This window comes from Vanellus vanellus (assembly GCF_965231255.1).
Source record: "Vanellus vanellus genome assembly, chromosome: 1".
Lineage (NCBI taxonomy): Eukaryota > Metazoa > Chordata > Aves > Charadriiformes > Charadriidae > Vanellus > Vanellus vanellus.
In genome coordinates this window covers 198,820,381-198,835,116 of record NC_138905.1, presented here as the reverse complement: position 1 = coordinate 198,835,116, position 14,736 = coordinate 198,820,381, and the positions used below count along the sequence as shown (strand labels likewise).

The 14,736-nt window shown below is 43.5% G+C and overlaps 1 protein-coding gene across 1 annotated transcript in view; it reads left to right on the top strand.

Annotated features, from left to right (window-relative positions):
- MTUS2 (microtubule associated scaffold protein 2) overlaps window positions 1-14,736 on the top strand; it is a gene marked incomplete at both ends in the record, with an annotated part of 203,770 nt that overhangs the window by 130,486 nt on the left and 58,548 nt on the right. The window contains one exon of the mRNA XM_082497202.1: window positions 11,508-11,606. Within this exon, the coding sequence (XP_082353328.1) occupies window positions 11,508-11,606 (99 nt within the window). The remainder of the gene's footprint in view (window positions 1-11,507; window positions 11,607-14,736) is intronic.

Sequence of the window (14,736 nt, the reverse complement as noted above, 5' to 3'; positions counted from 1 at the left end):
GCAAAGTGGAAAGAACAACCATTGGCTCGGGCTACCAGTCAGTGCTGGGCAAGTCTGGCATTATTGCTGGATATCACAGGGAAGAAGATGGGTATCACAGGGCGGAAGATGGATAACAATAAGGGAGCAGAGAAGTAGAATCAGCGTTTCAAAAATGTTTGAAGGCATACTAAAAATTAATCTACCCCCCACCTACCCTGGATCCCTGACAGTGGCACGTCATAAAGATGATGAATGTCATGCTTGAGGAGGCAGCCAGCCTCATCGCCATAAAGGCAACACCAAAGAAACCTTCACTAGTGCTCCAAACTGAAGGGATATAATGTTTTGAAAACAGTGGAATGTATACAATTCTAATATTCTTCAAAAACATCACATAATGGCAATTGTGTGCACAGACATACCAAAGGACAGAAGATCGTGGTGAGGCATGTGTCTATTCTCCGTTTGAGCCCGATTTCTCCATAGCTGAGCTGGCAGCAGCCCAGCCCCACCATGGAGTTGCAGTTGGAAGGACTGAAACCACCACAATTTTCTGTTGCTTTTTCACCCTGTGCAGAAGACCAGACGCTGCACAGAGGCTGTGACCAAGAAGAGAGGGATGATCTCCACCATGGGTGGAAATTATTACCTGGGGATGAGATGCTTATCTTCATACCACGTACACCTCCTTGTGGATGGGGGGAAATATCTGCCTCCAGCAAGAAGGACTTACAACACAAACCAGCACCATCTTGCAAGTGAGGCACATATTTCCGTGAGAAAAAGTGAACCAATAACATGACCGTAGGGATGAATTTTGCATTTGAGGAAGAAGTTACCAGCCTCGTTCAAAGTCAGAAGGCCAGGCTGTCCCATGAGCAGCACTACTGGAGTCAGCCATGTAGTAAAGCTTTTGAAGAGCAGGGAAACCACAATGATTCCTTCTATATGTCTTGTGTATTTGGAGAATGATACGATAGGTATTCCATGTATACTTCTAGCAATCACCTACTAGTAATTGTGATAGGGCTTGATGTTGCGTCTGCATTTATAAACGTACTGCGTCTGTCCAACCTCCTGTGCAAGACATTGCAGTTACTAAAGTGCTTAGAGCACTCCACTGTTAACAGCTAAAGTACATAGACACTGTATGTACTGTATACAGCATCTCCACAAAGAGGGTGGCAGTCATTTAAACATAAAGAATATTTCTGAAAGAGGGGAATATCAGGGGATGTAAGAATTGCCTTTGTATTTCAGAGATGTACATAATTTCAACTATGTATGAATAGGAAATTAATTCACAAAGGAGCAGATCTACCTATATTAATGAGTGGGATATAACCAACAAAAATCCCATGAGAAAGCTTTCATGTGTTAGATGTTACCTGAGAAGACCACCTGTGCTGTAAATTCTCATTAAAAAAAAAAAAAAAAGACTGCTCAAGAGAGATTATACTCCTGATATTTCACTAAAAGTGCTTGTCAAATAAATTGGACTACAGGGTATAAATCATGTTTAACTAATGAAAATGGACTGCTATAGCTGCTGCTGTGCATTGATTCAGATGATCAAAAAAAATCTGTCATGGGATTATAGCAGTGGAAGATCATTGTCATGCAAATTGTTTTGAAGACATCAGCTGATTGCTTTTCAATTTGTCTGTGAAAAGAATGCACTTAATTAGTTTCCAGTGTGTTGCACAGCCCTTTTTTTGTGTCATTAGTCCCCTTTCATATTTACATATCTGTCAACATAGAAAATGGAGGGGGAAGATCATACTTGAATGGAAAACTGACACAGGTCCTTTAAATTCACTTAACCATAGTATCTGCTTTAAGAAATACAGTGATAACCTAGCTAATATTTACCATTTGTATTATTGTTTCATGTTTGTTTTAAAGACAAGTGAAAGCAGCCCTCTGTCAGGAACTTTGCAGCTAAGATCCGCCTCTGAAAAGACATATAAGCTTTCTCTTTCCACAGATGTTGATAAAATATATAAACTTTGAGACAAACATATTCTGATTTTTTTTTTTAAATTTCTTTGAAAATGTAGGAATAACTGCAGAGGGAAATGTTCAGAGACAGCAAATTAGCAACTTTCCACCCTCACGGGGAATTTGTTTCACAAACCCCTTAGATTAATGTTCACCATGGGACAATTCAGATCCTTAATCAAACCAGGATCTAATTCTGTCATAATTTCGGCAATACTCTTCAGTTTGACATGGTGCAGTTAGTGGTGTATCTGGTGAGCCCTTCAGGAGGCATCAAAAAACCTCAGCATAACACACCACAGCAGTTAGTAATCCAGAAGACCATGTCTGTATTGTGCAATGGAAAGGGGATTCAGATGGGCAGTGATTCCTGAGCTGGTGCTGACAGGTCTGAAGAATCACAAAGTACAGCACCATGCAGGCATACCTGCTTAGATCCAGAAGCAGTAGAGTGTGTTCACCTAGTGCTGCAATCAGTTGATTATCATTAAATTGCTTTTGACCTAGGTTATTTCCTGGCCAGGAGCATTGCCTGGGGGTGATGTATTCTCCACAGAAAATCGTGCCAGTAGCCACTCAGCAGCATGAGTGTGGCCTGAAACCTCTTCCTGCTATTCCCTCTCATACCCAGGTTCATCTGTGATTGTCTGAGAAAAAGTCCTAGAGTATCTCAACTTGCTGCAGACCTCAGATAGACAATGAGGTGGGTGGAAAGCTGTCTAGACCATCAGGCTCAGGGTGTTGTCATCAGAGGTACAAAATCCAGGTGGCAGACTGGTGTCCATTAGGGATTGATACTGGGGAAATACTGCTGACCATCTTCATTAAAAACCTGAACAGTGGGCTAGAGCACTGCCTCAGCAAGCTCACAGGTGAACAAATCAAGGGGAATTGGTCAATATGCTGGAGAGCAGAGCTGCAGTTCAGAGGGACCTTGCCAGGCTGGGCCTGCGGGAACCTCATGAAGTTCAAAAAGGCAAATGCAGAGTCTTGCCCCCTGGGGGAATAACGCCATGCAACAGGAGAGGCTTGAGCCCGCTGGCTGGGAAGCAGCTCTGCTCTGTTTGGGGCTCCTGCTAGACAGGAAGTTGACTCTGAGCCTGCAAAGTGCCCATGCAGCAAGAAAGAGTAACTGCCTGTGGGGCTCCATTAGCGAGAGTGTGGCCTGCAGCACCAGTGCCCTGCTCGCTCACCAGTTCTGTGGCCGCTCACAACCGTGTCCAGTTTTGGGAATCCCAGGACACGAACAATGTCACATACTTGTCTGGGAGCAGCAAAGGGCCACCAAGATGGTCAAGGGACTGGGGCACACGAGAGTACAGGTCAGGAGGAGGGGCTGGGAGAGCTGGGGTTGTTCCGAGAAGGCAGAGCGCAGTCTTCAGTTATCTAATGGGAAGGTGTAGAGAGAACAAAGCCAGATACTTCTCATAGGTGCACTGTGACAGGGCAGGAGACACCAAACACAAGCTGGAACAAAGGAAACTCTCATTGTTTGATCACCTGTGAAGTGGTCAAACACTAGAGCAGGTTGTCTAGAGAGGTGGTGAATCCTCCATCATTAGAGATACCTATAACTTAGCTGGACAAAGACTTGCACAACCTGCTCTAGTGCAACCCACTCCGAGCAGAAGGCTGGACCTGAGAACTTCAGAGGTCCCTCCCAACACAGCTGATGCACAGTTCTGTGTGCCACAAACATCTTAGGCCCACAGGTGAATGAATGTGCCACCATTGTGGCACATGCGTTGTTTTGTAGTGCTGTGACCTCTTTTGCACATTCAGAAGGAGTAAATCATGAGCAGAAGCGTCTAGCTAAAGGGTAGGTCTGCACAGGGGAACTGAGTGCATGGCTTTGACAAAGGCAGCAGGACTTGCATGCAATTCAGGAAAATAAGAAAGTATGGCTCAATCATTGTGTGTAAGGATTTGAGAAGTGATTTACATCTGACCAGCTCTGCATAGTTTTTATTCTCTTCCTGTAATACACCTTCCTCTATGGTGTCCTCCCTGCCTGGTCCTGTTCAGCTGCATCCTACTCTCAGAACATAGAAACCCACAGAAAATCCATCTTGGTACTTCTAAACTCTGCTGTGTTTTGAAACTTTGATTCACCTTCAGGATATTGATGTACCTCTGGGCTCCCTTGTTTGTGCCTCCAGTTCTGATCCAAACTCCAGGGCATCAGGTTGCTTATCATAGAATCATAAAATAGTTTGGGTTGGAAGGGATCTTTAAAGGTCCTCTAGTACAAACCACCCTGCAATGGGTAGGGACATCTCCAACTAGATCAGGTTGCTTCTTCTTCCAGACCTCAGCTCTGTCTACCAGGCTGGACTTGCCGCCCAATGCTCTGTGAAATTAGAGAGCTGAAGGATTTTATATTCTCTCTGTTTTGTTGTGGGGTTTTGTGTGTGTGTCTTATGGCATACCTATTTCAGCTTGGTTATTATTCTTATTTAATATTTATCTCACAGACAAGTGACTGTTATTCCCCATAAGAAATCTCATAATTTGTGTGCAGTGACAGTAGCAATAAAGAATTCATTTGAGCAGCTTGTATCTACTTGGCCCACTAATTTCAAGACAATCAAAAGCAATGTTCAGAAGACTAACCCAGTCAATTCTTGTGCTTTTACAAGTACCAGTAAATCATAAGTAACGGCGCAGGCTGTTAAATACAATCAGTCAAGATGAAAAATAGGAGGCTGGTGTTATATCACAACTCCCACCAGCAAGCTTGCAGTCTCAAATGGTCAAATGTGCTTCTTTTAATCAGCTTCACTAAAATTCAGGCAACACAGCCTCAGCAGGAAAAGGACAGGGATGAGCTAAGGTCAGCTGAGGGGGGAAAAGTGAGCACCAGTGCTCTTTCAGGGACAGAGGGAGAAAAGTCTGCTGCTGCTTTTTTCCCCTTTGTAAACACTTTCCATTAAAAGCTGAACGGTGAATACACGGTGGGTTACATTCACGTTGTTCCTGTATTGAACATGGGGAGATGCAGCACTACATTGCAGGTGAAAGTAAGATGTTCAGCTGCAAGTTTTCCAACCTCTGTCCTGGGAACCAGTCTGAGACATGCCGTAGCACAACTCTGTGAGGAAGTGACAATAAAATGCCATGTTGAGGCCCCATCCCTGGAGGTGTTCAAGGCCAGGCTGGACATGGCCTTGGGCAACCTGGTCTAGTGAGAGGTGTCCCTGCCTATGGCAGGGGGGTTGGAACTCGCTGATCTTCAAGGTCCTTTCCAACCTAAACCATTCTGTGATTCTATGATTCTATGGGATCCACATCAAATGACAGGAAGAGAAGGAGTAGCTGTTTTAACTCAGCAACTAATGGTGGATGTTCTGAGTTAACCCGAGACTTTCTGTTCAGTCCAAAGAATGATTTGTTTTGTCACACTTATTTTTTCCTTTAGTTTTTTTTTCTTAATACCAGATAAAGAGACTTTTCTTTTTAATATAGAAAGAAAATAATAACTTTCAGAGGAGTCAATGAAATAGTCCTTGTCCTTCTTTTTTTTCTTATCAGATTGACTTTAAATTTGAAACAAACACAAAGGGAAAAGCACAGGCGTTAGCAGTTCCTACTTCAACAAATACATAGTCTTTCTTCTAGATCTACTTATTTATTCACAGTCTTTCAGTGTCTCATAGATCACAGGAAGTAGAGAGCCCCTAGAGAGAATTAGACTGCTCTTATTCTAGAGAATCCATCATATTTCCAGCTTTGCTCGTTTTGCTCTCACCCAAGGTGTGCATGGATGTGTCATTACTCACCAAGGACACGACTAGTCGGAGGTATCAGGGGGAAAGGCAGACAAAAGCTTGAAGCGGCTCTCTGTGTCTGTGAGTGACTGGAAACATTTCCTTGGGGCTTTTTAAACTTGCAGACTGCATTAGTTAACTTATATGCCTGAGAACATCTGGAACCCAAATGAATGCGGCCATTCCCATTGAATTGTTAATTATGTCTACGGCATGTTAGGATTTGTTTTGGAATAAGCACTCAGTGCGTAATTTGTTAGCATGTTTTCAGTCTGAAGCGTGAAAGCAAATTGAAACCTATCCCACTGTACTGTCTTTTAAAGACTCAGAAAGGTACAGGCAAATACAAGCGCTGATTCTGCAGCATCTCTTGAGAAGACGTCTCAGATAAGGCGTATTTAGCTCTGGTTCCGAGGCTAGCATTCAGCAACGATGGGGCAATGGAGAAGTGGCTTTGTCTGCTGTTTGTCCAAGCGATTGCTGAATGATTTAACGTGTCTGCAGTGTTTTGCTTTGTATTTCGAATGGTTTTGCATTTGCTCCTTCTGTTCGGTTTGAAGCAGGCTGTGTGTGTTAATTAGGAAATGTAAATTCTGTAAAGGTATTTGCAGAACTGTGCATTCGGATGCATTTTTCAAAAGCAAATGCTGTAACTGGCAGAAAACACGAGCAGGTATTTATTCTCATCCTTATCTTATGGCCTGAGATATGCATTTCTATATAAGTATAGCTTTTAAAAGAGAGGAAACACTGGGAGATTTGTTATCTTAAATGACATGTAAATTCAAATAAAAATTAGTAGTTTGTGGCTTTGATTCCTGGCTGCCGGAAAGGTAACTTGTCGCTCTGTGAGCTGCTGTAGTGGAAGGAGTTGGCAGAGGCGTGGAAGCTATTCCTGGATGCCTGGAAGTTAGTGGTGATTCCTGCTCTGCCGGGAGCCTTTCGCTGGGAGGCTCAGCGCTAAAAGACTTCATTACACAGCCAGCAGGAATGAAGCTAATGTACGGCCATTTAGCACACAGCTAACTGGAGGTCCATATTTCCAGCCTGTGGGCGATAACCCTATGAGTTTGAAGTAAACTTTGTTCCAGGTCAGAGTTAATATATATTTTAAAAGACGAATTTAGAACAAAATTAGAACAGTGTGCAGGTTCAAGAAACATACACTTGTGGTGCTTAATTTCCTTTTATAATTATATTTTACATTTTTTTTTATTATTTTATGATTGTACACACACACCTTTTGACATTTCAAAATAGATATGACAGTCAAATTATTATTTGAGGCTTTACACACATTCAGGCCTGTAATAACAACTGAAATGTTTGTCTTGAGTTACAGTGGAACATCAAACTTTTTATGTACGTTATAACCTTTGAGTTACTTCAAGTCCACTCCGAGGTAGGAAAGATCAAACCATATAACCTCCCGCTGTGCCATACCCTGTGGTACAGCATTATGCTGATCATCACGCCAACGCTCTCCTGCAGATTTTTTTAAACCTGAAATTCTAGATTACTGTGAAATGACAAATTAGGAGCCCAAACCCTTGTCATTTAGAAATGAATTTTCCCTGCGGGAACTTCTTTTGAAATCAACAAGTTTTCTGAATGTTTCTCTTTTAACCAACTAACAGCTGTTGTTTCAAAAGAGAAGAGAAAGAACAAACCCCATTTTTAGAAAAAACATTCAGCACAAGCTCTTATTTGAGATCTGATGCCAGGGACGGCCCTTCCCCTAAGATTTCCCTGTGGGTAATGAGCTTAGCAGAATGATAACGGTTTGCTCCCGCAGACTGTCCTTTCTTTTGCCTGCTGTGTGATTCCTAAATCCCTCCCTGCTGAGGAGGGCCACAGAGGGGCCAGCAAGACCTTTCTGCTTATGAAGGAGAAGCAGAATAATCTCCAGTTCCACGTGCCCCTCTCCTCGGCCCTTTCCCAGCAGAGCTGTGTTACGCACTGGCTCTTCCCCCACTGCACAACCCCTTCTCACTTCCCCAGTTGCTGCATTGCTGCCCCTACCAGACCTTAGGGGTTCTCCTAACCTTGTAAACTGAAGGAGGGTGTTTATCCTCATCTCCCCCCTCTTGATATTAATCATAGAATCATAGAACCATAGAATGGTTTAGGTTGGAAAGGACCTTGAAGATCAGCGAGTTCCAACCCCCCTGCCATAGGCAGGGACACCTCTCACTAGACCAGGTTGCCCAAGGCCACATCCAGCCTGGCCTTGAACACCTCCAGGGATGGGGCCTCAACAACCTCTCTGGGCAACCTGTTCCAGTGCCTTACCACCCTCAGAGTGAAAAACTTCTTCCTAATGTTCAGTCTGAACCTGCCCTCTTCTAGTTTAAAGCCATTCCCCCTCATCCTATCACTACATGCCCTAGTAAAAAGTCCTTCCCCAGCTCTCCTATAGGCCCCCTTTAGGTACTGGAAGGCCACAATAAGATCTCCCCAGAGCCTTCTCTTCTCCAGGCTGAACAGCCCCAACTCTTTCAGCCTCTCCTCATAAGAGCAGGTCCAGCAGGTCCATGTCCTTCTTATGCTGGGGACTCCAGAGCTGGACGCAGTACTCCAGGTGGGGTCTCACCAGAGCAGAGTAGAGGGGCAGAATCACCTCCTTTGACCTGCTGGCCACACTTCTAATGCAGCCCAGGATACGGTTGGCCTTCTGGGCTACAGTCACACATTGCTGGCTCATGTTGAGCTTCTCGTCAATCAGCACCCCCAGGTCCTTCTCCTCAGGGCTGCTCTCCAGCCATTCCCTGCCGAGCCTGTATTTGTGCTTGGGTTTGGCCCGACCCAGATGTAAGACCTTGCACTTGGCCTTGTTGAACTGCATGAGGTTGGCTTGGGCCCACCTCTCCAGCCTGTCCAGGTCCCTCTGGATGGCATAATAATCCTACTCTTATGTCCTTGCCTGCTTCAGACTCACTCTGCGGATCTCCCACCTTCTGGGGACAACGTCTCCCATCCCTGATGAGCACAGCCGTCTGCAGCCATGAGCAACTCTTGCTGTTCTCCACAGATATCACCTTCCCCTCTGCAGAACGATGGTGCTCACTGGGATTCTTTGCTTCTTTGCTCTGTTTTCTTTCAACTGAGCTCTAACTGGCAAATTGTTCTGCGCTTTGTGCTTAAGGTGAAGAGGCTGAACTAATTCCCCAGGTGTTCCTCATTGAAAATTTCTCAAAAACAAAAGTAGTTGAGTATTTATATGCCCCTTGTTGCTGCTGAAAGCGTAAGGAAAACACACTTTCCCTATCGCTGTCTATGCTTGGCATTTGCCATAGTGAAATTGATAGAGGAGCTTGGTATATGGCCCATTTGTGCATCATATTTTTATTTTGAAAACCGCAGAAAAACCAAGGCCTCATTGCCATGAAAAAGTAATGCTCAAATCTGTAACCATATAAACTCTGCCTTATAAAACAAGCTCTGGTTTTGTCTCACGGCTCTCATGTCAGGTTGCTTTTGCTGGATCCTTAGCAATGAAATGGCATTGTAAACTTATTTTATGTCCTGCTCTGTAGTAAAGTATAGTGTAGTAGGTGGCAGACACAGGAAATTTATATCCTCAGTCGCTTCACTGTGAAAAGTATTGATCACAAATGACAATCGTAGCCTCAACATGTCCAATTTACAAACAGCAGAGAAAATGGAGATGGACCAAAGGAAAGGTATGAAGAGGAGGAGTTCAGTCTTTACCATCCCCTGCTGACTGGTGGTGTGATTTGCCTATGAACAGTGAGAGGGAGTCAAAGAGGGTCTTAGACCTTCTCCTGTGCCGTCTTCCTGCAAATAGTTGGACACAGGGCTTGTGCGTGTGCCTGCGCTCTTCGCAGAAGCACCCTGCAAGGGAATGCTGAGAGATGATGCTAGAAAATGTGAAGCTCAGCTTCTGGTGTGCATGGCAAATGCTGCAAGTCCTGATGCAGACAGAAGTGGAAGGGTGAATGGTGCATCAGAAATAAGCCTGATACTGCTACTGTGACTAACTGTGGCTTTGGAGAGGGCAGAAAACTAGTTGTCAGGTAAGTGTCCATGATGTGTGTTATGATCCCCATATAAAATTATCACTTTTCTCCACTGTTGAAATAGACAGATCACATTTGCGTTAAGCACAATGGAAAAGAGCATTAGCTTTTGGACTGCCACTGTCTTTAGGTGCCACCAAGAAAATATAGTTTTGTTTTCTGCTTCAGATACTTTAGATTCTGTGGGACATTTTCCTGCAAGAGGTACATAAATGTACTCACGACGGAAGTGAAAGTTAATAAGGCAAACGTTTTTCCTTTATGACAGGTGGTTTGCCTTAAATCTCTCTTTTTCCTGTTTATCCAGGGGCTGTGACACAGTCCTGCAGGCTAAAATACAACCCCCAACAAACACTAATGGTAAAAAAGGAAAGCAAACAGGAAAATACGTTAATGTCTCAGGGACTTGCTTTTTCTTGCTCTTCCTCCTTACTTCCTCGGTGAGCGTTTTCTGCATGAGATCCTGTGGCTGTGACTGTCACACCATGGACGAACCAGCAGGGCTTTCCTGTTACTGCACTCAGCGTGGTCCCCACAGCGATTCTGATGGGAGTTGTGGGTGGGCAGGAGGGGTGGGGTGAGCTGAGCTTGGGTGGCCACTCTGGCTTTCAGATGAAGTTGCATGTCCCTCTTACAAGAGGCAGTGGGTGACTGCAGAGCTCGGACAACTGACAGACCATCCCGAGCCTGTAACCAGGGAGTTCCAGTGGTGGGAGGAATAATAACAGACACCAAGTTGCCTCCCACTGAAAAATTAAAGGAAGAGGAAAGGCTATCACCAAGTTTCTGGAGATCATAAGCCAAGAGCTCTGGGGCGTCATGCTGTCGGTGGGAAGAATTAGTGGCTGCAGAACAATGGATAAATGCAGAGGTCAGGAGTAATCTGGAGAGCTACAAACACAGAAGGGAGAGGAGGGAGGGCAGACAGCCTGGCACATGCCTGGGTTGTAGATGAACATGAACCAGGTGTTGGCTCAGCCTTGTGGAGAGCAACGCAATGGTAGGGCGCTGTTGTGTCCTGCATTGGCACAGCGTGTTGTAGGTTTGTGCACTGAATGTGCTGTACCTCTCTGGCCCTGCCTGACTTACTGCCCGGGCAGAGACCTCCTTTCCTGTCTGAGGTGCCACATTCAGCACAGCCCCGGCACATCCTGCCTGCTTCTGGTTCTGCATAAGCCTGTCTCTTGCCTGTATGAGACCCTCTTGGGAAAACTGGTCACAAGAAAAAGCAGTTTCCTGACAGCTGATAGAGGAGGGCCCCGCAGGTAAAAAGTCAGCTTTGCGCAGTCCTACTTAGCTTCTCCTCCAGCCCAGAAGATCCTTGGCTGAGGTTGCACAGCAAGGTAAAGAGACAGAACATGAGCTCAGAACAGATAGGATGGGCTACCTGTGCAGCTGTTTGTGCCTTGATGGCATTTGCCACTGTGCGGATGGCTAGAGAACCGAGATAGTGTGTAAGGACTTCCTCTGACCTTCTTTAGTGCTGTGTGTGTCAGCTTAGCCACACGCACACAATCACACTTGCAAAAGCAGCAGGTTGGCATCCAGTACAGAAGTACTGCGTAGCATCATTCTGTGCGAAGCCCGGGATGTATATTGGTGAAATACTGATATTTTGCCATTCTGTCATGTAGCTTAGTGACGTAGTTCTGCACAATTGCAAACAGAATTATAAAATGGGTTTCTTTCTACCTTTATTTTTTTTTTTCTAAAACAGGTCTGAAGAAAGAAGTACAAAAAGATCAGGATGCTAATAGACCAGCTGTCTCATCCCCTAAGAAATCAGCAGTAACAGCCGCCAAGCTCCATTCACCAGGTATTTATGAACCCAAAAGCACTGTTTCAGGGAAAATTTAAACTTGTTGACTTTGCATCTCTTGTTAACAGACTAAAATCTGAGACCTACTATTGTCAAGCGAAGATTGATTGTGTCCAAAGTTCATTAAGCTGGCTGTGAGTACAGCAGACTTTATCAATGCAGGAGCTGAATAGACTTATGTTTTCTTTGTTACAACAGTGCAATCATCTCTCCTTCAAACCAAAGAGTTGTTGCTACTAAATATTTAAGAATACAGGAACATTTTTTTTTATAATTTTCTTATATAAAAAGAGAACAGATAGATGTAGTGAAATAAAAGACACCTCAGACAATTACCTGGTGTGATAGTAATTACTCGGAATCTACTCTTACTGTTGTGCAGAGGCACTAAATTTCCTGGGTCATCTCTATGCATAATGGGAAAAGAGATTATCTGTAGAAATAACCTTCAGAGCGCTATTGGGGCATTGTCAACTTACCCCTCAATATTTGGCACAAACACATGGGTTTAGCATTTCTAAAAAATATCTTTGTTTATTTACTGAAATGAATAGAACTTTTTTCTATTTATGTTTACGAAGTGTACATTAACAAATGTATAAGGTACCTAAAGGCTTTTGTAAGACTGGCCTTTGGCTGATCTAAATGCTTCTGAAATGAGTGGGCATGGTCTCACTGATTTCATTGTGCTTGCAGTTTATCTTCTGTTCTGTTACCTCATTTTTCAGACTCTACTTAAATAATTTAAATGACATCTCTACAGCGTGGTGATACCTGAGTTGTAATTATGGGGGGTAGAACCCCATGTCTCTTCATTTGATAGTAAAGTATAAAACATGTAGAACAGCTCTTCGGCTCCTATAAGTTGCATCGAGGCTCCTCGTGTTTACTAAACTCAATCCCTATTCTTCTCCTTCTCCACCAACAAAATCAAGAAAATGGAAGGTTAAGTTTAATTTTTCCAGGTACCAACAGGACTCAGAGTTCTTCTCCTTACTAAGGTACTAGGGTAAAAAGATGAACTTAACAATGTCCTCTGAATCATATAATTCTCAGGCTATTTTGCACCTGGTGAGATCACCAAGAGAGATCTAAAGAAAAATTTGTTGCGTAGAGTGCCAGACCAGCAGCTCACCAGCGTTTATAACGGCGGGAGTCCGGTTTAAGCACTAGCACTGATTGTGGCTGTAGCAGCATGTTACAGCACAGCTCATCTGCTTCCACTAGAATTAGAAAGCAAAATGAAGCATAGGCATATTTGTATTGTGTATTTGTGTGGTCTTAAGGAGGCCTGCATTTCCACGGGTGACTTAATGATTTTCAAGGCTTACATTTTTGGCATATCCAATTCATGAGACCTCAAAGGTTTCTTCATTCTCATGAAAGGTTGAGTGACTGCCCTCTCTCCGTCAGACTGATTTAGGATTTCTTAAGCTTGGTTGTCTGAAATTATGGCAACATAAAATTGTTTATCGCTACAAGGATCAAATAGGAAAAGAAAATTCATCTTTATTTTTTTAGGGTATCCTTTAGCATACTTTGAAATAACAACAGCAATAACAAAGCAATAAAGACAATCTTTTCATGTATTTAATAATTTCACAAAATAATCAAAGCAGCCATTAAACAGGACACGCAGTGAGTATAGCTGGGGCTAAGTGGCACTAGCACAGCCTTTAGTCCATCAGGATCACAAACTCACGCAGCATTTACACTTTGTGATAGGAGAGCATGTGTTCCCCAGATAACCCCACTACAGTTATATGTGGCCATGGAACAGCCTCTAAAATTTCTGAGTGACGTTTCGAGGTTGTTTTCCCTCTGTTACTGGACTTCACACATGATGTTCTTTTAATCAGCGCTGGTTTGTGACTGTAATACAGTTTTTTTAGCCTTGCATCTGGTCTTTAGAATTTGGATTAGTCCTCCTGAAGACTTGCAATGGAGTTTTGAGATGCAGAGTCTTGTAGGGATCTCAGTTTTATCTATTGATGCAATACCATTCCTGAAATCTGTGTATAGGAGCAGGTGTACGTAGATGCAGGTGCGCTCCTTCTACCCCATTGCAGGATGGTGCCATCTGTTTCTGACATCTGTCACTCTACAGATTGCTTGTTATCAATCCTCTCAAAGTAATTTCCTCACTTTACTTACCAAAATGTTGGCATTCGGAGAGTTAAAAGGCAAATAAATTGCGTTCCACACCTAAATCCTCATGGACTGTGTTAATTATGAGTATGTAGATATCTCCTTAGTTCAAACAGTCAGGTAGATAAAAAAGACCTGGGAGTTTTGAAGCGGATCAAAGGGGTTCAGTGATTTCAGTGTACAGTGGGTCTGACCCCCTGGTCCCACCATCAGCAAAAAGGACATTCAGGATCAGGGCCAGCATCATTAATATATACCCCGTTTTGTGCAGAGCAACAGAAGAGAGACATCAATGGCAGAATAAGCTTAGTAAGTTGCTTTTCAGACCCAAATGAACCGAGAAATTCAGATTTATCCCTGAGGAGGGTAGCACAGTTTAATTTACAAGGACAGCTTATAATACTGACAAGGACAACATAGAGGTGTGCACTTCCAATGTTCCGGTGAACAGGAAAACTAGAAAGATATAAGACAAAACAACCTGATGGGTTTCTGTTTTAATTAAAACTGGACTGATTTCAAGGCCTTCCCCCTACACTTCTCCCTATGCCTTATGTTGTAACATCACCATGCTGCCTAAACAACCTGAGAGTTTTATACTGAAAAGACAAATATTTATGGCTGTTGCTTTTATGAATTTCTTATTTTGTGATAATACCTACTGCCCAGTTAAGAGCCCCTTTAAATGAATGAAAGAATCTGTAAGAAAATATCATTCCTGCACAAAAAGCTGTACAGACTTTAACTGACACAAAAATGGATAGAGGGCAATAGCTGGTTGAACTCCCTCGATGAGAGAGTATTGTATTACTTAGATCTTGCAACATCATGAAGTTAGTCTTGACATGTTGCGAAACCTGGTGTTCCTCTTTGCAAATGCAAGTCACGGGCACAAAGAGTTTCAATGGCTCTTTTGCACTTGTGGCTCTTCGCAGTTGCAGCATGAGATACTTGGAGAGGTGAGGGAGCATCTCTGCTG